We start from the raw sequence: 27021 nt of genomic DNA, 5'->3' as shown, positions 1-27021 counted from the left end.
AATAAAATAGAAATATCTATCCATTGAAATAACGAAGTGATGAGTAGCACAGGAGTAATGCAGAAATGGTTTTTGAAACTCCGAGAAGGGACGTTGTCATGGAAACAGCTGGGTTAGAAATCTTTTTGTTGCTACAATTTTATTTAGCTGCTGCTTAGTCTTTATGCTATTTTAATAAATTAATCTTCCTCAAGTCATTCATGATTTTATTTTTCTCAAAACAAGATTCTGTGTTAAGAACTTTTCAGATGCAAGGCAATGACTAATGGCATATTCATCTATGCTGAAACATACAAAAATGAAAATTTCCATTTTACTCCTACACTCATCTAGCTGAAAGATTAAAAGAGAAAGGTGAGTAAAAGAGTTAGTCATTCCATAAAAGGCTATCATGTCATTCTAGGCAATGTTTTACGTAGAGTGAACTAAAGGAACAAGAAAACATATATAAACAGCCTCCCAAAATTTGAAATGCTTAAATTGTTTATTCTAGATGAATGTAACAAGTGAACTGGAAAGATCAACTAACACAGCTCATCTCTAAAAGTAAGAAAAAAAAAAGGTTTAAAATTAAAACAAGTAAACAAAATACGTACCAGGTTAATCAGAAAAGGAACACAAATACTCAGGTGACAAAGTAATAAAAAAAGCTTGCTAACTAGCCTGCCTGCAAGAAACAGAAATTTAATTAGTCTGTACAAGCATACCTGCAATAAATAAAAATTTCTAAATATTAATTAACATCAAACAAAATAAGTGTTAAATACCATCGGGAGAAGAATGGAAAGGGCAACAAGTGGCACATCTTCAGAAAACAACCTGAAGCAACGAATATAAAACAAACTTAAAAGCAAAAAAAATTAATTGTGTTTCAATGAGCAATATAAATTGTCAAAATGACAAAAAACATGAGGGACAAGTAAAACCAATCTGAAGACTGAGCCACATAAAAGAAGGAGAATGTACAATGAAGCTACAAGGCAGTAAAATATAAGGCAATAAATCCATGGATTTTGAAAGTGTGCGTGTTATTTTTTGGAACAAGAGCAGATCTAACACTCTCCACTGACATTTTTTTCCTGCTAAAAATGCTGATTCACTGATAGCTAAAATGTTTTGTGGACACATTAGTATTAACAAGTCTTGGAGCACAACATAGGTTCAAATACTGTTCTTTAGGGCTTCCTCATCAGTTACCAGCCCTTCAGTTTTCTTGACTGACCGTGTGAAGAATTACATTCACTCTGTATTGAGCCAACACCCTGTTAGCTCCAATACCACATATTAAATCGAATATCATATACTAGCTGCGTATATATCATCACTGAAATTTCCTTTGCCATTCCTTCTATTGATGAAGATGGCATTATGTTGTGCTTTTATTACCCTGACTTCAGAATACAAATTGATCAGTACTTATCAGTCCTTATGTTTCTGATGAAAAAGACCACATGGGGACAGTGAGTGATGGAAAGAGACATGCTGCTAGTGCCTATCATGTTTTCCTTAGTGCTTTTGGTTCTGGCTGGAGGTTTTCTCTGCTCCAGTAAAAGAGGTGGGAGTTTCAGGAGTTTCTTCCTATAGAATTGATAGAAAACATCTTTCCAGAAGGTATTATTTAACAATGCAAGACTTCTTGCTGTGTTGGGACACAGATTTCAGACTCCTTGGAATTCTTTGATTATCCAGTGCCATCTTCCAGGCATATCTGCCATAGGTGCAGCACTTGCCTCTGTCAAAGTACTGAGCAGAAGGTTTGTCTAGGGCCTTTCCACCCTGTTTATAGGGTTTACTGTTGTGGTGCTTTCACCATATTTCAAGAATCTTAAACAGCATTCCTCATGTTAATTAGGCTAACCTGGATTTAAATATTTTAGAACTTTCTTGCTACAAACTTTGTCCTTAGGTGCAAGACATACTTGAGGAGGTTAAAATACTGAAGGTTCCTATTTTTACTTTTCTTTTTATTAAATCTGCTGATGCCCAAGACTGGTGCTTGTGGGTGTGTAGTGGGTTCGTCTTGGATGGCTGCCAGACCCTCAGCCAGCTGCTTTCTCATTCCCCCTCCTCAACAGGACAGGGGGAGAAAATAAGATGAAAAATCTCGTGGGTTGAAATAAAGACAGGGAGATCACCTACCAATGGCATCATGGGCAAAACAGACTCAACTTGGAGAAAATTAATTTCATTTACTGCCGATAAAAAATAGAGTAGGATGGTGAGAAACAAAGACAAAAAACTAAACCATATTCCACCTCACCCCTCCTGCCCCTCTTTTTCCCAGTCTCAAGTTCACTCTTTTATTCCTGACTCATCTACCTCCTCCTACCAAACAACACAGTGGAATGGGGGATTACGGTCAGTCCATAACAGCTCCTCTCTGCTGCTCCTTCCCTCTCGCATTTCCCCTGCTCCGGTGTGGGTCTTTCCCACAGGCTGCAGTCCTTCAGGAAAAGACTGCTCCTGCATGGGCTTGCTTTCCATATGCCCCAGATCCTGTCAGGAGCCTGCTTCAGCATGGACCCTCCATAGGCTGCAGCTTCCTTCAGGGCACACCCACCTGCTCTGGTGTGGGGTCCTCCACAGGCTTCAGTGTGGGTATCTGCTCCACTGTCTTCCTCCATGGACTGCAGAGGGACAATCTGGATCACCACTGTCTCCTCCATGGGATTGCAGGGGAATCTCTGCTCTGGCGCCTGGAGCACCTCCTCCCCTCCTTCTTCTCTCTCTTTCTCTCACATATTCTCACTCCTCTCTCTCACAACTGCAGCACAGCATTTTTACCCTTTCTTAAATAGGCTTTCCCCAAGGCACCACCACCGTGGCTGAGGGGCTCAGCCGCGCCCTGCGGTGGGTGGGTTGGAGCCGGCTGGAACCGGCTGTGTCCGGCACAGGGCAGCCCCGGCCTCTCCTCACAGGGGCCGCGCCTTGCTATGGACACCCAATACACTTTGCAGAACCAAATCCTCTAAACCACTCTGTCCTAGATATCTAAAACACAAACAGTGAATTTGGTGTGCCTCAATTTTTTGTTCTAGCTTTTTCAGTGTGCATCTAATGGTAAGTTCCAAAGTCATGACCCTTCCTCCATGAAGACTGGAAATCTGCCTGTGCACAAGAAACTCGTGTTCCTGGAGATGGCAGTCACCCAGTGCCAACGTCGTTCAGTCTGTCCACAATGGGCCATATATCGAGTGGGAGGCAGAGATCACTTTTCCAGAAGCTACTCTTTTAGAAAGGTATAGGTATAGAAATATATACCTTTTAGAAAGGTATAAAAGGTACACATACATAGATAAAAGTATATAGATAGGCAGATGGTGTTCAGATGGTATATTCTATGCCCCTGAAAAGAAAGCCCTGTAAAAGCATGCATTCTTAGCATTATAAAAAAAATTCCCTTGAAGAAATTCACTGTTGATAACCATACGCCATAATGAATGAATACTGTTCATTAGCTAAATGGAAATACTATTATCTAAAATGCTAAACTTCAAATATAATGCTTGTAAAATGTCGTGTATAAAATCATCAGAATATACCAAAAGCCATACTAGTAGTAACCAGTCGTCCAAGCTATATTATTATAAAATTACTTTCCTGTTAAACACTTTCAAAAGGTGGTTATGGTGTTCACGTGAAAGCCACACGTCTTCTACACAGAGAGAAAAGTAGCTACGTAATGATGTCATACAATACCTAAAGACATTGTCCGATTCCATTTTATCCATTTTTATGTTACTCTTTGTCCTATTTCTTATCTTGCGATGCAAAAAGATTTGTACTCTATCACAAAAGCAGAGTCCCACAAGTGTCCATTACTTAAAGTAACCTATACCTTTTGATGGATGGGATTCTTACGTTGTGATAAAAAATTAGACTATAATCTGATAACAACCAAGCCCAAATGCTTGAAAGGCAAGAGTTTTCTCTAGTTACATATTTTTAAAAGTTAAGACTCTAGATATGTCAGGTTTCTAGCAATGCTGAGATATATGTATGTGAATTAATGATCTGTATGATTAAATGACCACATTTCATCCTATTTAGTGACAATATCTTATCAACAGCAGGATGGAGTATTGGAATAATTTCTAAGAAATATCTCATAGAGATATTTCTCTATTTCTCTCATAGAGAATTTTAATGAATTATTTTTAAAGCTGCTAAACAAGATTTGTCATATGAAAATAATAGTTTTAATGTTAAAATTGACAACGTATTAAGACAATGAACTACCTGACAGTAACTAATAAAGCATAAGGTGTATTTCCAAAAAATTAGCACGTACAAGTTAAATGTATATTTTAGATTTGCTAAATACATATAGTTCTTCTAATTTCTCAATAAGGAAGAACAATCCTGCTTTCTCAAGGATGGAGGAACTGTATATATAAGTTTGAAAACTAAAACTAAGAAAGGTAATTTTTTTGGTCATTTTATCTGACTGTGTTCGATACAGAAGCATTTGGAGTAGGTCTGGTTAGATGTCTAGAGAGAGAAGACACACCTAAACTGGCACCCAGGATCCAGGTGAAGGTTCAGATTCGGATGAGCAGAAGCCAGTGATCAGAAACCTCAGCTCAAAATTTTCTAACATCAGCTTTGTTCTGCCGTTCATATTAGCAGAACCAATTCTTTGACTAACTTGTGGTATTAAATATATTGTGTAAAAACTCACTCTGGAGCAATGTAGAACTTGCAGCAAATTTCCTAAATCAAAGTTAATTTCTTTAGCCCTCAGGCCATCCTTCCTTTCAGGTTCTATAGACGAAGAATTTCCTTACTGGTGTTCTCTTAGTTTCTAAAATGTGGGTTTTCTTTCTGGAATAAAAAAAGAGTTTGCTGTCATGTTTAACCCTGACAAGTCAGTTGCATTTCTGACACTGGATAGGTGGATGAAAAAGGAATCCAGCATAGTCTTCCCAAATTTAAAGTTTTCCAGAAATAAGAGTTCTTTTCAAGTTTTTATGCACTTCTCTATTACTCTGTATTGAATTCTTACCCATTATATTTAAATATTTCAGCAGTCTGTGGTCATTGTGTATTTATTCCAGCTACATCCTACTTTAAAAGTATGTAAATATTAATTACAAATTATTGAAGGTCTTGGACTAGGAATGCCTACACCATGGCTTTTTAAAAAAAATTTTGGTCTATTACAGCCCTAAACATACTCTGAAGGTAGAGAAATACAGATGTATATTCAAAAAACCATACAATATTTTGAAATGTCTTTTCTTCACTTTTAAAATTCTTCTTACATCCCCCCAAGGTTCTTCTTCTAAGAATATAGTGAATTTGTTTATAAGATGCTCAGTGGAAAACAATGAATGGATTTCATATAATACAACACTATACATTCCTTACTAAAAATTTCAAATTACTTGAACTTGTTATTTTGGCATCATAAATAGCTAAAATGTATCACTAAGGGTGTTCATCATACTTTGCTAGTTTATGTCCACATGTGCAGACTTACGAGTTTGCCTGTTTTCAATTAAGGTAGAACAGATATGAAGGTTGATGTTCTAATTTTTCATTTATTTTGCGCTTAATTATTATTTCTCACATTAAAAGAGCGAGGTTGAATTTGTATAGCTGAAGAGAACATATGTCCTTCCTTATAAAATGTATTTGTGTTACTGTTGTGACTGTAGAACTTTTTAGTGCATCACTGAATCCAAGCTAGGCTAATTTCTTGAGCTATCATCAGAAGTATTAATACTGAGGTTCAGCTAACAGTAGCAAGGTTTTCAGAGGTAATCTAGTTTCCTGACATATGGGTAGAGAAGACACACCTACTTATGTTTTAAAGTGAATGTTTTCTGCACATATGAGATATGAAATGTGAATCAGTAAAGCAAGAATTCAGTAAAAATAGTGAAAATTTCAAATTTCAGTAACAGGAAATATTTGCCATGAAGAAGGAAGAATTGGATCTCTAAAAATAAGCATATTTCAACAATTTTTAAGTTATTCATTACTGTAATGCTTTAAATCTACCAATGTATCTTATTTACTTAAATATTTTTATGTGATAAATTATTTTCCACAGCTATATTCAAATTTTTGTGATGTGTATCTTACTGTTCTAAGGCTATTCTTACTATTACTTACTCTTACTGGCATTATTCACTCTTGTTTTAATGATCATATATAGCAAAAACATTCCAGCAATTAGACTTTATTTTGGAAGGTTCTTATTGAATTTTCCTATTGATTTATACTTTATTTAGAAGTGAAAAAAATTAAGAAAATGCTTGCAATTTTGCATGGCATCAAGATCTCTTATTTTTATGAGTGATGTAAACGAGGTTTTCACTAATATTTTATAGAGTAATTAAAAATGAGCTAGCAGTATCATAAACCATTCAAAAATAGGAAATATATTTCACATGCTTAGTAAAAACTTTAATGCATCTATTTTTAAATAATTCTTTAAAGTTTTTCTCAGAATAAAAAAATACCCTCTTTTATGGAAAAGTGCAGGTGCTGTGCTAAATTCAAATACTTCTGTCTTTTGAAACATAATATAAACATACTTAATACACTGAAGAACATGAGTATAGTTAGAAAATTATCATTTTGGTTGCATCCAACAGTATGTGTTCAGTATTTTCTACTGAACTTTCTCTACAGATGCGTGCAATGTTAGTGTGCCTTTGTTTCTATTAACACAGTGACTGTTGGTAATGGAAAAAACCCACAACTTTGGAATTCCCAGTGGAGAAAATACTGAGGTCTTCACACTTGCTTTTATGACAATTTCTAAAAATAGAGACTGTCTTGGAAAGTTCATACAGACATAAACACGGCAGATTGGAGCTTGGTCTGTCGGAGGACTGACCTGGTAAAGCAGAGGTCCCATTGTTCCTTCCAAATGCATTTCCCACTTCAAACTCTTCTTTAAATGAAATAAAAACGGAAGACCACAAGTCTCAATCAAAAGCAGTTTGATCAGTCTGTAAATCTTCTCTGACAATGAAATTCTCTTAACTCCAGCCAACAGCAATGTATTAGTAGCTCTGCACTTCTTAAATATAGTACTTCATAAAGACACAATATCTGAAAGAACTTACTTCAGTGTCAGCAGCAGCGTAACTATTAGCATAGCTTTCTTGTTGGGTTAATGAACCTTGCTTGTTAATCAATCAGGCTAATTAGCTTGCTTTCTTCAGATCCAACCAAATGTCTATACTACACAGTACAGTGAAGAATCCAGCCTTTCATCCATCATGTTTGTATTCTCATTGGGACAGTTATGCATTTCCAGATAAAACACTATGTATCATGTGTAACCACAGGAGCTTTTAAAAAAAAAAATATATATATTTTAATAATAAAAATTCCTACTATTACATCCGCTTTGCATAAAGAAACTGTATAAGATAAAAGAAGATACAGAACGCTCTTTCTTTTCAAAACATATAGGATTACTATTTATGCAGCATCTCTTCACTATTAAGCCATGCCAAGATCATTCATTAAGCTATCTTCACCCACTGCTAATACAAAACTCTTCAGGAGTCCTTTCAGATTCATCTTAGCTTAGCATCGACAGTTTCTGAAGGGAAAACTGAAAGGAAATTAATCTTTTTCCTTCTAAATTGCATGTCAAGATAACTTATGCTCTCATATCCCCAAATAAATGGCATTACTGTAATGGTATAATTTGCAGGAAAAAAATGCTTAAATTTTAATGTATATAACTCCTAACTATGATCACCTTTAAATTTTTTAGTCAAAGTTAAAAAATAGTGCTGCTCACTTTTGACATGGCAGAGGTGCTATTGACATATTTCTTGCCCAGCAAAGGTATCTTAAGCTGTATCTAGGAAAATAGAGTTACAATTCCTTGTAAAATAATAATTTACATAAAAATAGAAGTAGAACCTTCACTGCGTATAGAGGAAAGCTCTTGATGTTCATTACTTGTAACATATTTGATATATTGAAAGGTTTAATTTGGGAAGACATCACCGTGCACCTAAAAATAAAATGCAGCTGGAGACTGTTTCAGACAACAGCAGGCAAAGCAGAAAAGTGGAAAGATAACAACCACCTACCTAATGAATAAAAATTTATTTCAAAGAAAAACAGGCAGTGAAAAACACGTTATTGGTGGTCTAGTCAGACAGTTGCACATACTAGTATTTTCATTTACAAGAACTGGACCATTAGGGCATATCCAAACTCTCTGTGCTCCCTTGTATTTTGTTATTGAATACATGTGATTTATTCCATGTTTTTATTATTTATTTATTTACTGTTATGTGCTAAAAGCCAGCAACTACAAATTCTCTGATAAGCAAAACCTATTTTTTTCAGAAATCAAATATGACACTGGTTGTCAATGAAAGTATGGAGGCATAAATTGTCATTTTTCACTTAAGGATTAGCTTGAGTTAGCTGTCTTACCTTCTGAAGTGATACTCTTGTTAGAACCAAGCTAGCAGTAAAAATACCCAGTAATGCAGTGATTTTTGTTTTCAGGCAATTTACAGACATTATCTATTTGATCATTACAATATCTTTGTGAGATGGTTACATTTGTTTATCTACACCTTCACCTAGAGAATATGAACTGGGATATTAATTAATTTACCCAAGGGCACAAAGGGAATCTGTATCACATTAGATTAAAATTCTCTTCTTTTCTGCTCATTGTTAGGTATGCATATCACTACACAGTTTTCCCCCTCTCTAATTCAGCTTGCCATTATATTAATAATGTAGCTGCAAATAGTAATACAGAAAGTCTTAACTCTTTACAAAAATAACTGATCATTTCTACAGATCTGGTTCACTGGGAATTACTTGATCCTTGGACTGATGATGACAAAGAATCACTGCTATTCACAGCATTTTAGTAGCGTCAGTAGAATGAAACTCAGAGTTTCTAGTGTCTATGTGTCCATTACATAAACCTCATTTTTCCACATGAATACCTGGGTTAACCTCAGAGGCACAACACGAAGGCATGAACACACACTCAAACCATACATGCACACACACACCAAGAATGATAATAAAAATTAATTGCATAAGGCCTGTCTACAGAGTGACTGAATTTTTTTTAAATAAAGAGGCACAAACGTCCTACTAGGACACCATCACAACAATTTTCTTTCCTATCACTGACACACACTATGCTGTGATCTCCTTTCAGATCTGTGGAAGGAGGTGCAGGATGCTACTGTCTAAAATCCACTGTATGTAAGAGTGTTAACAAACACCAATGGAGTTAAACATGGGATAACAAAGGAGTGCATTGAATGTGAGAATATCCATCTCAAAAGAACAAAGGAGATAATGTTTGTGTTAATGTTTAGCTACAGCCCTTATTCAGTGAAACAGTTGAACATATGCCTACATTTGTCCCAATAAAGCAATAAACATGAAAGCATCATCTTACCTTTGAAGATATAACTCAGTATTGTCTTCAGTTCCCAACTCAGCAGGATACCACCCTTAAAGCATTTAAGGATCTCTTGATACTAAGTACATTAAAGTTGTCTTAAAATCAGTTGCTTTGCTTGAGAGGGATGGTTGGAGACTTGTGTTTCACTACTCTGACAATTCCAGGTTTTACTGATCACTGTCAGTTTCTCTTCTAAACACCGCAGTAGTGTAAGCCTTCTTAGACCATGACTGTACAAAATTAGTTTTTCTGACCTTATTTTCCTTAGTAACAATGAGCTTATAAATGCATATGTCAAAACCAAAAACCTGTTTAAAATTTAAAATCAGTAATTTCTTATCCATATTTATGAATGAACTTACCAGTTGCTAAATCTCTACCCCAGCCTCCTTTGGCCACAATGATTATAAAAAATAGAGAAAGCCTGCTGATCCTGATCAAAGGATTTCTAAGGTCAGGAATTTCTAACCCACCCCTTTCTATGTTTTCTTAGTCATCATACAATAACATGTAAAATCCCAAATTATACAGTGTATATATAATTAACAAAGCAAAACCTTCAACATTGTATTTCTTTCTCCCTTTTTTTTGCTGGGTCTTTTTACACTGTGTGCTTATTTCAGTTGCCACCTGGCCTGATCCATCTTGGATGTCCCTTGTATCCTATACCATATCTTCCAGCCTCATACAATACCTTGGATACTTAAGGGTACTTCAGATGGCACAAAGTGCACATGCTCAGGCAACCAGATTGAGGTAATACTTATTTTAGAGCAGTTTTCAGTTCTTTTAGGTGTGAGTAATGTGGCCAGCAGAACAGGATTCCAAACACTGGTATTTTGTATGTTTGCTCAATTTCAAAATATTTTGCTGCCTAAAACCTACACTTTTTTGAAGGAATGTTTTGCTATAAGGTGTATATAAAAATAGACACTAAATAATTGGAAATCTCCAGTTCTGTCATATTTCTTTACCAGTATGTTCCAGTACTACTAGTACTTTTTAATCTAGGTATTATTTATAAAAATTAGTCATAGGCAAATTGTCATGGACACTCATTGAGAAAATTTTCCTTTTTATTAGTCTAAATAACTAGCTCTGTAGCTTTCAAAATGTAAGCAAAATGCTTTCACCATACAAGACTTTATAGCACCTGAGTAACAAATATAGAACTCACACACTATGCCAAACTAGCAATTGTAAAAAAACTATAAATGCTTACCAAAGGGGCAATTGCATTTGAAGCCATTTATGTCCTCTTCACAGGTTCCTCCATTCCAACAGGGTCTGTCTAGACACTCATTCAAGCGAACAGAACATATTTCTCCTGAAAATTTATATTAAAAAAAAAAGACAAGTGTGCTGACATGTTCAAATCATAGAGACGTATTTGTAATGAAAAAGGACTATGGGATTGTCCTAGTCTAAATGCTGACCCCACTGCCCAAGGTGAACTTCCTGAGTACACAGGGATACTGATAGACATCCTGTGTGTCATGAATTTTTCTGCTTCATTGGTTACAAGACAGTCCATTTTGACAGGCAATGTTGGAAGCATGACAATCAGGAAAATAGAAAGCTTTCCTACTGAGGGTATGCATAATCCTGGAGCTTTTTTCCATTATAAAAAATTACTATATTCAAGCAATTTTTGTTCAGTTGTGTCAATCATTTTTCTTCATTTCACTCACTGTCTCCTTTGAAAAAGAATGGCAAAGTGTCATCGCATACGAAAATCGGGCCAACAGTAATTTACAAACAGTTATGTGTAACAGCAGAGTTCAGCCTATGTTCTACAGAAAGTTGTCAGTGCTATGATACTGGATATTTCTCTTTCTCCATGCAATACAGAGGAGCAGGACAATCAAGACACTGAAGAATATTTAATGAGGCAAAATACGGATGAGAGGGAATAAACTAATTAAAAGCAAAGGTAGGAAGTATAGTGAAATGTAGATTTACAATCTACAATAGGGGTTGCTTTAATTTATAACAGGAAAAGCTATTTCCAGCCTCAGGAATATGGAGGCAAATCATATCTTCAGTACTTACCACAGGTCAGGAGTGTAGAAAGCATGCTGGGCTTTCTGTGAACCTCACAGAATAAGATAAAACCAAGAAGAATGCTGAAATTCCTCTGAATTCTTTGCACTGCAGGAAATATTTGGTCTCTTTTCTGTAGCACACATACATGCCCTCTCATACAATCACGTGAACCAAGACAGACAGCCCTCAAAACCTGTATTTTGTGAATCTACTAGATATAAAAGGCCTCATTGGAGAAGTCCGTAGTAGCACCAAGGTTCTTTTCCACACATAAACTTGTGAGAGAGTGGCTCCTATTAGGGTTTTTTCCTGCCTCTAAACATGCTCTGCCTTTTCCATAAGGCTTCAGGATATCTGGATGAGAAGGGGGACACACAAGCAGAGACCAGGGAGAGTTCAGGTAACTCAATAAACTAAAAAGCTATCTGCTAGCAGCAGCTGCTGAATACTGCTTAGAGTGTGCTGTGGCACCAGTGAGGAATACATACAGTCAGGACTGGCCAAAATATAAATCCTTTTCTAAGTTCTTTTAATTTTTTAAATTTTCTTTGAAGTGCTGATAAGGTAACAGCACTATGTGCAGCCTTTCTGATCTAATTCTGATATTTTGCTTTCCTTATGTTTTCTGGTTCAAATCCATTTCCACAAGTAAGTCCCTGATTATGGTAGGTCTCTTTTGAGGAAGATAAATGGAAATGAATTGGCATCTCTTCTGCATAGACAAGTGGAGGGTAGCGCAAACAGAGTTTCCTCTAGAAGTAAATCATCTGGCCACAAGCCATGGGTAAACTGCAGCACGTACAACAAAAACTCCTTGAAACAGTCTTTCAAGTCCCTTGAGTTGTGTACTCCTTACAGATAAAAGGTTAAAATAAAGCAAATGCAATTCTAAGGGAAATAATGGAATGAGATCATCCTCATTTACTCATCATATCCAAGATTTGTGAACTTCTTACTGCATTTTTGTGAAGATGGCTCTGTTTTCCTCTTGAATCTAAGGCAGCAAAGGTATCTTACATAACTGGGTAGAACCATAATTTTAAGACATGGCTGCAACAAGTATAACTACAATTCCTTGTAAACTGTTCTTATCCATCTTTTCTTTTTGGGATAGGAAATTGGGTGTGGCATTCATCAGGAAAATGAGTCAAATACATGCAGGCTTCTGACTACAGACCTATATTTTAAAACTGAGCATTTAGGGTGAAATTCAGTTCCCTAAATGTCAGTCTCTAATGCAATATAGGATATCCTATATTCAGTCTCAAGAAAATAGTCCTTTAGGGGATGAAATGGACAATAAGCACAGACAGTTGCAACAGTTTTATAATGGTACCATAAATTGAGCATTCACGCTGGAAATCCTGGTGGGATGGTAGGAAATAAGAGGAAAGAACAAAGGCATGGAGGGCAGCTGTCAACTGAGGGGTTAATTCCAAAAAGGAAGAAAAAATAGTGTGTACTGGGCAAGGTGAACCCTTTGGGGAATTCAAAAACAAAATGACATCTGATCAAAAAGGTTAATTCTGTGGCCATGTTTTGACTGAACTGTATGAAATGATACAACATCTGGGGAGTCCTGAGAGGATGATGAAATAATGAAGGCTAGAGGAATTTGGGACATGAGATGAACATTGGAGCTTTAGCTGTGTCAAGGAGTAGTGATAAAACCTGATTGTGTGCAGAAAAGGTGAGAAAGGAGTCAAAGCTATTCTCCCATTCCAAGTCTGTCAGGAAATATAATGATTCTGTCAATATGAGAAAGGATGCAGAAAAAGATAATTTATTTTGCATCTTCGTTTGGAAAAAAATAAATATCTGCTATGATGTATAGCTAAGAAATTCTCACCAGTGGCATCAGAAACTGAATTTAATTTCTGATATCATGCCCCTAACCCCCATTATTTTAAGACTTCAATGAGTACAGTTTTTCTTAATGTATTAATCTATATTGCAACACTCCATAGATTAAAAGATTTGGTTCCAATTTAGACAATTAATCTCAAATGTCCAAACTAATGCTGTTCAGTAGAGATATATATGCTATACTTGCTTAACAGAAAACTATCTGGTTTCAAGTATTTTGCTTTTCTTTACCTATGGCCATGCTAGATGTGTATGAATTCCATTCTTCATTTAGGAGTACAAGGAAATTAGAAAAAAAAATCCCTGCGCTGATAACAAAGGTGCTGATTTTATGCTGGAGGCTGTTATTACAGCTTAAATTGCTTCAGTTGACAAAGAAGCAATTACATGCCACTCAGCCCCATCTGAGTTATCAAGCACTGAGAATACCTTTCTCATAACTGATGAAAATATCTGTGAAAACCACTGACTGATTTACAAGTTGTGCTAGCTAACAGTACTTGCAGAATGATTTAGAAAGATATCAAACTTTCTGAAATATTTCAGTTGAAAATGCTGTTAACACATTAAGTACAGATAGTTCACTGTTTTTTTCCTGACAAATTTGCAGCATTGTTGACATACACAGCTAAGACTTTAGTTTCTATGCATCTCTGTTACCATTCCTTCAAAATCGCTTTTGTTTTCCTTCTAATTTTGGTATCTAGCCACTGAAAAATATACTGTTTACAGACACGTAAAACTGATACAGTGCAGTTTTGGTAATTCTGTACATCTCAGAAAAGGCTAGGAGAGTAACATTTTTTTCCTATGAATCATGTGAAAACTTGGAAAAGCCTTCATGTTTTAGTGCAATTTCTGCCAATTAAATGCACATGTAGTGAAAATAAAGGTAATTGCTTTTTGTGTACTGTAGACAATAACTAGCTCTTCTGATTATGTGCCATAATATGGAGTGCCATTAAACTGGTGGTTGAACCTGAAAAAAGGCATGTCCCAAAACTTTTTGCAAATAGTTGCTAGGGTTATTTAAGAATTCATGTCCTCAGAGTACAAAGGCAATATAGGGACAGTATTTTTTAAATATTTCAGAGAGGATCAAATAATCTATGAAGTTACTGTGAGACCATATTCCTTATTCCTGAGTATTCAAGACATGAAAAAAGCCGGACATGTACAGAGAAGCCTTTTTTTTTTTTTTCAGTATGCAGCTAATCTCAACTACACATTTGAAATGGATGATGACAGCCTTCTTTGAACATCAGATAAAAATCACTAATTCGCTACAAATTACTTTCAGCATCGAAGCATGTTAATATAAGTATTTAAATATAACTTTTAAGGTTAACATTAATACAACACATCCAAACATAATAAGTAGTAAAATGTAACATTTAATTATTATTTAATAAATCATAACTCAGGGTCTGAATACCTAAACAATTTACAGGAATCATGTCATCAAATTCTGAAGTACAAAGAGAATGTTAAAACTGATCATGAGCGAATTCTACTTCCATTAACTCTATAGTGTGTTTTATCCTGTATAAAATTGCAGTGTTCTTAAAATATATAACAAATAATTGCAGCTGCTTAGGAAAGTCTGTCACTCTTGCAAATTGCATGGCTTGGTGTTTAACAGCAACATTTTCTACAGGCACATTGTTGATACAGAAGAGACAGATTATTCTGCAGGAGCACAAAAGTCTCGAGAAAAGCCTAAGAACCTGAGGAGGTGCATGCTAAAAAAATTGGCAAAGATATTTAATCTTCCACCAGCATTACTGATTTAACTTACTCTGTTTAAAAATATCGTGCTATTTTAGGAAATGGAGACATTCTGAAGTTCTTAGGTAAATATAACTAGTGATCAAAGACAACAAAGAAATATTCCTTTTCACAAATATAATGGATGAAGCCTCGTTGAATATCCCTTCACTTCAAAAGTAAGAGAAACTCTGTAAGATCACTAGATTGAAAGTTTCCACTTTTCAGTGGTTCAAGCTTTGGATGTTTTATTTCTGCTTAACTTAAAGAGCTTAACTTCACACTTTATCTGAACTAATTGAGCTATTTTTAGATTTTGCAGAATATCCACAAAACTGATATTTGTTTTGCTGTCAGAATAAGTTTCACTTCCTTTCATTCTCAAATATAATTTTCAGACATTAAAATAAAACGGGAATTTATTTTAGAGCTTATTTTCTCAGTGTAATATACATTATATATAAGTATGTCTTATAAATTGCCACCACTACTATTAACATCTCTGTCTGAATTACAAAACACACATACTGTTTATACCAACTTTTGTTTTATAAGCATAATGGAATATAAAGTTTGACAATGCAAAGGCAGACAGAATGATGACAATTAATAAAAGGATGTCTAAGAATTTTTTTTTTAACTAAAGCTCCTTACTTGAGGAAATATTATTTCAAGACATAAGCTGAATCTTTCTATTCCCAGATGAGATGAAAAGCAAGTGATTTAAAATTCTACTTAATGTAATCTTAACGAAATACTGCTGAAAAAAAAAGAAGATTTTTTTAAAGTTCAACTAGTATCCAAAACAGTAACAATATATTTGAAGGTTGTCTTCATGACACTCCTGCCTTACTATCCACCATTCTGTAAAATGTATGTAAATATAAAGCATTCAAGTCATGCACCTGAGGACAAATGATGTAATTTTGTTGCTTTCTAAGCAATGTAAGTTATTGTTTTAGATAAGAGAGGTATCAGCCTGGGTAACATTTCTGCTTACTTAGCAGAAAATGCAGTTATGAAAAAGCAAGACAGACTGTCCAGGTGTGGCCTTAGCGAACTTGACTGACATCTCCCTTTCTCAACTTTGTTGTTCTATGCACTTGGTCATTTTTTTCTTTTATTCAAGGTCTTTTCTGTGTAAGAAATTGCAGTAGTTAAAAATCCAAAGCAATTTTATTTCTTTACTTACTTCATACAGTGTAAACCTTTCTGTGAACACTTATTACAGATTGAAAGTGATTTATATGATGTTGTCTTAGAATCATAGAATCCTTTAAGTTGGAAAAGACCTTTAAGATCATCAAGCGTAACCATTAACATAACCCTGCTAAGTCCACCACTAAACCATGTCCCTAAGCGCCTCATCCACATGTCTTTTAAAAACCTCCAGGGATGGTGACTCAACCACCTCCCTGGGCAGGCTGTTTCAGTGTCTGACAACCCTTTCAGTGAAGAATTTTTTCCTAATATCCAATCTAAACCTCCCCTGGCACAACTTGAGGCCATTTCCTCTCGTCCTGTCACTTGTCACTTGGGAGAAGAGACCAGCTCCCACCTCCTTTCAGGTAGTCTTAAACCACCTCACTGGCTTAGCTTCTCTGAAAGAGTTTTAACTCAGAGAAAATCTGTGGCTCTTCAACTGTAAACTGCCAAGAGCACAGCTCATCTCTCTTCATGGGATTACACTGTACAGGCAGGCTGCATTGGCACAGGATGTCAAGGATAATCAGTCTCCCCTAGCAGAAAAAGCCAGCCAGAGCCCCTGCAAAGGCTGCGCTGCCCGATGCCCTGAGCCACACACCCAGCCCAGCCTTGTTTGGTGCTGCAGATGTGGGAGCAGACATGAGCTGTGCTCAGAGGATGGCCTTGCCCTATTAAAGTAGTAACTGTATGAATGGAAATGAAAGCAGGTATTTCAAATGCAGAAAGGGTGTGTGAACAAACCAACTGAACCCAATTGCCTTCCTTTGTGCAGCAGAAATAATAATTTCATAATTTCAGGTGACCCTGCTAAGATAAGAAGATATCAGGGCTCTGAGAACACTAATAGGCCCTAATTGCCCTGAGCAGTTCCACCTGGGACCTTCCCACACACCCTACCCATTGTCCAATGAGCTCCATTTCAGCTCAGCTCTACTCAGCTGTAGGCACCCAGATGTGGCCTGAGCTATTCTACAAATGTGCCTGTTTCCAGTCCTGTCTCTGGCTCTGTCTCAAGAATGGACTTCAGCCCCCACTGTAAGTAATTTTTCTCTTTGATGGACCCCTTGTATGTACAGTGTAGCTTTGTCTCTGGTCCTGTATCCTGCTGCTCCTAACTTGTTTCCATGGTTGGACTCTGGACCTAGTCCATTGCTTGTGATGTCTGGGGCTTGTGAGGGATCCTGTTACCAGCCCCTGGCTCTGCCTACCCTGTTTAGATGCTGCAAGACTGTGCCTTGCTTAGTGATGGCACTGCCTGCACTAGGATTACCCTTGGATCCTGGTTTGTGGCTCCCCTCACAAAGCAGCCTTGCTCTTGCTGCTGCCTGTTAACAGGGTCAATCCTCACTATGTATTAGGGTGTCCGTCAGCTGTTCTTGACTTTATTTGTATGACGGGTTAAGTGTTTCTAAACTTAATTGTGTTGAAAAGGATCTGTATTCACAGAACTTCATGTATTTTGCTTCAAGATTTGTTTTTCTTAATGGCATCAAGGATATATTGTTCATGTCTATCACAGAAGGGTGAAACTATTTAAAAAAATCCAAAAAATTTAAAACCAACAAATAACTTACTGAAAGTACAAACACCTAAATACTTCCTCAGATAGACTCCAAATGTTAAGTGGACTTGTCTGATGTATTTGTGGAATAAAAAAGTAAAAACAAAACACAGAAATTTGAAGTAATACAATGATATTAAAAATGCCCAAATGCCATTTTCCTCTTTTGGACAAAAAGAGAGAATACTGAAGAACAACATATATAGAATATATTAATGTCAAACTCAAAAAGCCACTGGAAGCCCTACATTAATGATGAGCCTTAATACTGTTATTTATTACTTACACATGGGTAAAGCAATGATAGATCAGTATCTTGCTATGGGAGATAGAGTGTATATTCAGAATAAAAAGATTTTCCAAATCTTAACTATATAATCAGTATCATATAGATACAAGACCTTAAGAGAAACCAATGAGGCAATATTGCCTATCTACTTAAGAGTTATCAGCAGCTGTCTTCACATTTTTGTAGGCATCTAAACAAACAAGATTTTTAATGAAGGATGTGTTTGGATAAAAACAGCCTTTTTTCAAATACTTCCAAGCAGAGCTTCTCTTAAATCAGAAGTGAAGAACAGTGGTGTTTGTTTAGAAACACCAGTCATCATGAAAGCTGGAATTATTTGATGCTGAACACTGATATTATGAGATAAAGTTAACACAAGGATATGGAAGAAAGGATAAACTGGGAATGACTTTGAAGGTGAACAGAACTATGTTATGGTTGAAGAACTGAGCCAGGAGACGGCAATACAGACGGTAATCACATGATCAAAAGGATGGGATAATTTTGTTGAAAAAATTATTTGCTCAATTTTTAAAGATCATACTGTAAGCTTCCAAGTTTGACATAGGCCAAATTCTCTTGTAGGCAGTGGAGAGTACTCCAGAGATCTACAAAATGTCTCTGTATTAAAGTTTCCATCACAAGTACAGTTTACAGTTCAAAGGGAAAGACTGTGGTACATGATGTAACAAAGTATTTGTTTTCACTGTGCAAATACCCAAGCCTTGGATTTTTTATGAACTTGTTTTTTACCAAATCAAATGATGCTTTTCATATTGACAAATCTCATTACAGTGCCTAAGGGGTCCCTAGCTAATATAATGTAAAGCATTTGAGAAATGCTGATAGACATCAGATTGATCAATCAACTGTTGATCAAGACGAGACAGCTATGAGTTGTCTATGTAAAATTTTACTTCTGAAATAAAACCAGATTCTAATGTTATATCATTTATTAGCAGGAGAGAAACCAAGGGTGACTGCGAACCCATGGCTTATTTGCAAATCTATGAATCCTAGTATGCAAAGTATAGTTCCCCAAAGACATAGAGTCCTGAGCAACAATAACTTCTGTTTCACTCTTTAATTTACTGTTGTCTTTGATATTTCATCTGAAAGTGAATTTACTATTTATGAAGAATAATGAAGTACAACTGGATATGTAAAAAAGTTGAATTACAGATAAATGACATAACACACACACAAAAAGAAATGAGATAAGAATAAATGTATTTTTTCAGTATTACACTGAGATACTCTTCACTGATTCATAGCATGCAGTTATGACTGAAATTCAAATATGTTCTGTGCTGGAAAATATCCCAGGATCATAAACTGTCAGAGACTATAAGAAAATGGAATTGCTAGGGCAGTGATAACATTTTTATAAGTTTAAACAGCCTTTTATGAATTGTTTGTGGTTTCTACTCTCTGAAAAATCAGAATTCAATATACTCAGTACATGTGATAATGAGTTACACTAAATGAGTAATATTGTGAAATTTCTTTTTTCTTTGAATTTGCTTCTATGGGAATACTATTATATAATACCTCATTGGGTGATAAAATAAAAAAAGACTATTTTCCAGTAATATATCATTTATATAAGCAAGTCCTCATGTTCAGAGTCACAGAATGGTTGAGGTTGGAAGTGACCTCTGGAGGTCATCTTGTCATACCTCCCTGCTCAAGCAGGAACACCTAGAGCCAGTTTCCCAGGACCATGTCCAGATGCCTTTTGAATATCTCCAAGAAGGGAGACTCCACAACCTCCATGGCCAACCTGTGCCAGTGTTCAGTAGCCCTCACAGTAAAAAAAGTATTTCCTGATGTTCGGACAGCACCTCCTGTGTTTCAGTTTGCCCCTTGCATCTGGTCCTGTCTCTGTGCACCACTGAAAAGAGCCTAGCTCCACCTTCTTTGCACCCTCCCTTCAGGTATTTACAGACATTGATGAGATCCTTCCCTGAGTCTTCTCTTCTCCAAGCTGAACAGACTCAGCTCCCTCAGCCTTTCCTCATAGGAGAGATGCTCCAGTCCCTTAATCATCTTAGTGGTCCTTCACTGGGCTCTTTCCAGTAGTTCCATGTCTCTCTTGTACTGGGGAGCCCAGAACTGGACACAGTACTCAAGGTCTGGCCTCAGTACCAGTGCTGAGTAGAGGGGAAGGATTGCTTCCCTTGACCTGCTGCTAAAATGCCTCCTGATGCAGCCCAGGCATTTTCCTTCTTTGTCACAAGGGCACATTGCTGGCTCACATTCAACCTGATGTCCACCAGGACCCCCAGATTCTTTTCTGCAAAGCTGCTTTCCATCTGGTCAGCCCCCAGCATGTACTGATGCTTGTGGTTATTCCTCCCCAGGTGCAGGACTTGGCACTTCTCCTTGAACTTCATAAGATTAATGTCAGCCCGTTTCTCAAGCCTGTTGAGGTCCCTCTGGATGGCAGCATGACCCTCTGATGTATCAGCCACTCCTCCCAGTTTTGTGTTGTCAAAAAACTTGCTGAGGGTAGATTCTGCTCCACCAGCCAGATCATTAATGAAGATATTAAACAGGACTGGGCCCACTATTGACCCCTGGGGTACACCACCAGTTACTGGCCTTCAACTTGACTTCGTGCTACTGATCACCACGCTCTGGTCCTGTTGTTCATCCAGTTTTCAGTTCATCTTACTGTCTGCTCATCCAGCCCATATTTCATCAGCTTTTTCATGAGAATATTCTTGGAAACAGTTCCAAAAGCCTTGCTAATGTCAAGGTAGACAACATACACTACTCTCCCCTCATTTACCAAGCCATTCATGTCATCGTAGAAGTTTATCAAATTGGTCAAGCTTGACTAACCCTCAGTGAAACCATGCTGACTGGTCTAGATGATTTTCTTGTCATTCATGGTTTCCAGGTTTAACTGCTCCATCACCTTCTCAGGGATTGACACAAGGCTGATTTGCTTGTAGTTCTACAGGTCTTCCTTTTTGTCCCTCTTGAAGATAGTTTGGGCACTTCTCCTAATCACCATGATAAATTAAAGTTTGTTGACAGTGACTTTGCAATGACATCTGCCAGCTCCTGCAGCATTTGCGGGTGCGTCCCATCAGGGCCCATGAAATTATGTATATCCACTCTGCCCAAGTATTTTCTAACCTGAGCCTCTTCCACCAAGGGTACGTCTTCCGTGCTCCAGACTTTTCCTCTGGTCTTCAGGTCATTGGATATCTGAAGGCTAGTCTTACTACTAGAGACTGAGGCAAAGGCAGCATTCAGTACCTCAAACTTTTCCATGTCCAGTGTCATCAAGTCCCCATCTCGTTGAGCAATGGGCCCACATTTTCTCTACTCTTCCCTTTGTCACCTATGTACTTGTAGAAACCCTTCTTGTTGTCTTTCACATTCCTTGTCAGATTTGACTGCATTTGGCTTTCCTAACCTTATCACTGCATGCTCAGATGATGTCTTTGTATTTCTTCCCAGGTTACCTGTCCTTGCTTCCCCCCTCTTTTTTTGTGTTTCAGTTTGCTCGAGGTCCTTGATCATCCATGCAGGCCTCCTGGCATTTTTGCTTGACTTCCTGCTCTTTGAGATGAACCACTCTTCAGCTTGTAGGAGATGACAGGCTTTCTTGGGCCCCTCTTCCCTCTAGGGCTTTATCTCACAGGACTCTTCCAAGCAGATCTTATACCATGCTGTGTTGTTCCTACAGTAGATATCGGGGTGGTTGAAGTCCCCCATGAAGACCAGCAAAGTACAAAATAAGGGTTGAAGTTTCAGCAGTGAAATGGAAATATATTATGTTAGATTTTGTACAGGTAAGACAAATATTTTTTTCCTCTTTGCTTGTAGTCAGATACTTAGTTGTGCTATGTTAATGGAATTTAGGTCATCTCAGGGAAAACCCTCTGCTTTGTTACACATTTATTAATAAATGAGCATGAAGAGGAAATATCATTGTTTATTAAATGTGTATTCAAATGACCAAGAAATTATACACTCAACTCAAATTGAGGACAACAAATCTGCAAATGTATATCACATACATAACTTTGTATATATATGAAAATGAATATAAACATATTTGAATTTAAAAATGTTAGTGCTGAAATGTTAAAAGTAAGTGTAGCTACCCAGAATTTATAATGAAAAATTAGCACTAAAGTTATTATTACTTAATAGCTCAGCCCTTCAGCAGTAACCCAGAAAGATCCAAATACAGGTGTGTTATCTCAGTGGTTTAACTGAAACTTGCAAGTCTAATACGACCTGTGCTCCCTCAATTGGAGCAAGAGCCCTCAGCGTCTTGAAAGAATAAGCTGTAAATGAATGATTAGTTAGTATAGATGACACTATGCATACTATTCTATTTATTTTTGTCTTTTTAGTGGTAGTGTACCACGGATTGTCACTAAAGATAGAGAAGCATTCAGAGCATTAATGCTCGTGCTTGATGATACAGACTAAAGGCTGTGAATGCAATACTTCAGTATTGTTGAATCCAAAATGATTTTCTGTTTCCCACACATAGTCTAAGTATCAGGGTATTCACACAAACCAGAAATTAGTACAAAAAGGAATCACATTATCAGCTTGTGTGGAATTGTGCTGGTTTTGGCTGGGATAGAGTTAACTTTTTTCGTAGTAGCTAGTATGGGACTGTGTTTTGCATTTGTGATGAAAAAACTGTTGAGAATACAGGGATGTTTTGCTTAGTTATTGCTGAGCAGTGTGTACGCAGCGTCAAGGCCTTTTCTGCTTCTCACCCCACCCCACCAGCGAGTAGGCTGGGGGTGCGCAGAAAGTTGGGAGGAGACGCAGCCGGGACAGCTGACCCCAACTGATCAAAGGGATATTCCATACCATATGAAGTCATGCTCAGCATATAAAGCTGGGGGGAGAAGAAGGAAGGGGGGGACATTCGGTGTGATGGTGTTTGTCTTCCCAAGTAACCGTTACGCGTGATGGAGCCCTGCTTTCCTGGAGATGGCTGAACACGTGCCTGCCTTTGGGAAGTAGTGAATGAATTCCTTGCTTTGCTTTGCTTCCTTGCGTGGCTTTTGCTCTACCTATTAAACTGTCTTTATCTCAGCCCACGAGTTTTCTCACTTTTACTCTTCCGATTCTCTGCCCCATCCCACCTGGGGGGAGTGAGCGAGTGCTGTGTGGTGCTTAGTTGCTGGATGGGGTTAAACAGTGACAGTCCTTCATCTAACCCAATGCAGAAATCTACAGCCCATCTCATCCTAGGACAGTAGTCTAAGATAGGCAGATGCCATGTCTCTTCTGAGTAGAAGGGGAGTCTGAAAAACTCACTCAAATATAGCTGTTTATATGCCATGTATGAGGAGAGATGATACTGCTGATCTCATTCCTCCTCACGCTTAGGTTTTCCTGTTCTGTACCAAAACATTTGTTCTTATCAGCCTGTGTATGACTAAACCCATGACACCTAAGACTGCATAACAATGAAATAAAAATAATACAATTAAAATTGTGTTTTGGAACTTGATCAATTTTTTTTGCCAATGACACCAAAGCTCATGCTCAGAATTGTACATTTAGTGGAGGGAAGGTCAGCTGAGGAACAATTAGGAGACACAATCTAAGAGTTTCCATGCTAATTCAGTTAAAAGTCTTGTATGTCATACAAACACCCAAATATGTACGTATTTTTATATATATATAAAATTGTTATTAAACAATCATATAAGCATTGCTTACATGGAATTGGACAATCACATCTGTAGTACAGGGCACTTCAAAAGAGAAAACTGACCTTTGAACCCAGCAGCACAGTGACATGAATAGTGGCCAATTAAATCCATACAGGTAGCTCCATTTTTGCAAGGTGAACTTGAGCATTCATTAATTTCAATTTCACAGAAGGGTCCTTCATATCCAGACACACAGTTACAGCTGTAATTATGCAAGTGGTCCTGGCAGAAACCGTATTCAGAACATTGGTTTCCAATGCAATTGTCTATATCAAGTTCACAAACTGTGCCAGTGTAACCAAGGGGACATATGCACCTGTCATTGAAATGAGAGGAGAAAAAAATCAAAAAACCACTAGTCTTGACTAGATAGGTCAATAATGACTAATAATGCTAACAATATTTTCACTTTGAGTTACTCACAAACAAATTACGGTTTTTTTCAGTGTTCTTTCTTTACCTTTAATTAGTCACTAAGTAACTTCATTTCTCATAGACTGCCTGCAATAATTAAATGGAACTGCACAATAATCAAAATATTAGCTATTTAGATGGGACAAACTAGTAGCTATATAGCTTTTAATATCAAGCTTCCAATGACAATATTCAAATAGAAAGCTGGTATAAATTATGAGTATTATGCATTTTATGAATTTATTTTCTGAAAATTCTTAGTTGCTTGCTACAATATTGCTCAGAGAAAAAACAGTATTACATCCTGCTTGCTCTGGACATAAAATAAGTATAAAAATGCTTGATCATTAGAAACAAAGGTTGCAATTTCTGTCTAACTGAAAAAAATAACAATCTGTACAATTTTAAGGAAATTGAGGAGGCTATCTTTTTCCGACAATGTAGGATGGCATATAAATTGCATAAGACTGCAAATTACTTTTTCATGCTTCCCTTTCTCCCAGTTTGGTTTTTTTTAGTGTGTGAATGAGAACAAAGCTGGATTATCTCATCACTGATCCACACCACATAAAATTAGAAAATCCCTTGTACTTGGCAATATTTTCTTTAATTGACCCTCTCCTTATCATGTCCAGAGGTCTCCTCGCACAAGAGGAGATAATCTTACAATATTATTCTTACAATATTCTTGATCTATAGAGATGTTATCTAGAAGCTGGAAAGAACTAACATGTTAAGGAAGCCTTGATTATAACAATTTTCCCTACTGATCCATCTGGCAGAAAGGATGTTTGTTTTTTTATTTTTAACAGAAGCGAATGTTCATGTGGCTGTTTGCTTCAGTCCTTGCTTACTATTCCTGCATTTTTATGTTAGACTTGTGGAAATTTCCATTTAGATACTTTTATATCCCTATCAAATTTCCAACAGGACAATTGTAAATCAGTAGGAAAAAGACCCCATGTAAGATGCTGTGTACAGAAAGGGTACTGTGAAAGATGGTAGCTATTTTGAATGCCATTTCACAAAAAACTTTTTGCAATATAACTTTTGGACTAAGGAAGTTATAACCATATCCACCACTGGTATAGTTTGTTCTCTGTTCAGTTAGGGTCTAATTTTACCTGCAGTTCTTCTTGGCAAGAGAGAATTTGAAAGATCAAAGATCTTTTTCGATGTACAAACTAGAGATTGAGAAGGGCAGAATACTGTGGGAGCTCCATTTATCATAATACTAATTAAATACTTCTGAAGAAAAAGGAAGAGAGAAAAGGGATATGTATAAAATTAATATCTCCTAGTGTTTAATCCAATTAAATATTTTTTTTTCTCCCAAGGTAATTTGTGGACATTAGTGCAGCTCTGAGAGTTCAAGAGTAGCTTCAGACCATGTAGAAAATTAAGTGATTTTTCCCTTTCATGTTGTGACTAAAAGAAGCCTACAGTAAAGAAGGTATCTTTATAAGGAGATATTGTTGTTACGTGGAACTCTACAGTGGACTGACTTTAGAGGTGGTTTAGTCATTTTCTTATAATTAAAAGGCTTTTAATCTATGGAAAAGCCAGGTACTATTAGAAAATAAAATGGTTAATTCTTTAAACAGCAAAATCACCAAATGATTGAGCCACAATTATTATTTTTATATGTATATAAACAAATATTAGTTTCTTTCCTTTCCACTGGCTCCTTGCAGGAAGGTCCAGGCTTCCCAGTCAGATGTTTGTCAACTTTATGTCTTCTCGATCCCTAGGAAATTGTCTCATAATCCTTGAGGTCTGGCTTTGTGTTCCCTTGTGTCTCAAGGTGCATTTATATAACTGTTCTAGATCAGATGAGGAGAAAACTTCTATGATTAATTTCCTGGTTGTTCCAAACTGCAGTGTTTTGTATCATACTGCAGAGCAGTATCAGATGAAAGTAGTATTGGCTGAAACTAAATCAGTAGAGGTGCTCCTTGGAGTACAGCTAATGCATACCAACTGCTACTGGGCTTTTTGTACATGGACCAAAATAGAGCTTTCTTGAAGTAAGCCCTCCCTATCTTGTATAGTGTGGTTGTGAGTTCTTCAGCACTGCCATTTTTGCTTTACAGATCCATTGCTACTACACTGTGGTACCTACTCAAGTAGGTCTAGCTACTGTATTCTCTCTTCCAACCTCAGTCACTCCTTAGCAAAGCAGAAAGCTTCCTCTCCTGTTGAGAGCTCCAGCTGATTCTGTTTCTTTCTTTTTAAGGGAATGAAGTTCACACAAATCATCTTATACAGTTGCTTTACAGCTAAATATAAATGATGATTTACATAAAATTTCATTATGCATAAACATGCAAAACACGTGCACTTTTAGTTACCTTTAGCTGCACAGTTTCTGAATCCACCAGCAGTAAAACTTCAGTATGGAAACAACAGTCATACAAATTTTTCTGGTGCAGTTAATCACTTTATTTCCTTGGTTAACTATTATGTAGTCCAAAAATATTTTTTTTACTGTAATGATTAGTGTGTGCATCATGAAAATGCAACTATTCAATCATTCTTTGAAAACATGGCTCTTATCATTAATATTGAATAGAATATTTAACTTATAGCTCTTCTTAACAGGAAAGAGAAGATAAAGAGAAGGAATTTTCTATCATTTCCTTATTATTACTAGTTGTGTAGCTTATCTTCAGAGACCACAGAAGAACCACACAGAAACAGATGTAATGTAGAATCTTCTAGTTTCAGTTTTATGCTTCTG

The 27021-nt window shown here is 36.7% G+C and overlaps 1 protein-coding gene across 1 annotated transcript in view; it reads right to left on the bottom strand.

Moving 5' to 3' along the window:
- The window catches only part of EYS (eyes shut homolog), a 939662-nt gene that overhangs the window by 784532 nt on the left and 128109 nt on the right, over positions 1 to 27021 (bottom strand). The window contains exons 10-11 of the mRNA XM_059831070.1: positions 23930 to 24183; positions 10647 to 10751 (exon numbers count right to left, since the gene is read on the bottom strand). Of these exons, the coding sequence (XP_059687053.1) occupies positions 10647 to 10751; positions 23930 to 24183 (359 nt within the window). The remainder of the gene's footprint in view (positions 1 to 10646; positions 10752 to 23929; positions 24184 to 27021) is intronic.

The sequence above is a fragment of the Gavia stellata genome, chromosome 2 (genome assembly GCF_030936135.1).
Source record: "Gavia stellata isolate bGavSte3 chromosome 2, bGavSte3.hap2, whole genome shotgun sequence".
In the NCBI taxonomy this organism is placed as follows: domain Eukaryota; kingdom Metazoa; phylum Chordata; class Aves; order Gaviiformes; family Gaviidae; genus Gavia; species Gavia stellata.
This window is presented reverse-complemented; position numbering and strand designations above follow the sequence as displayed.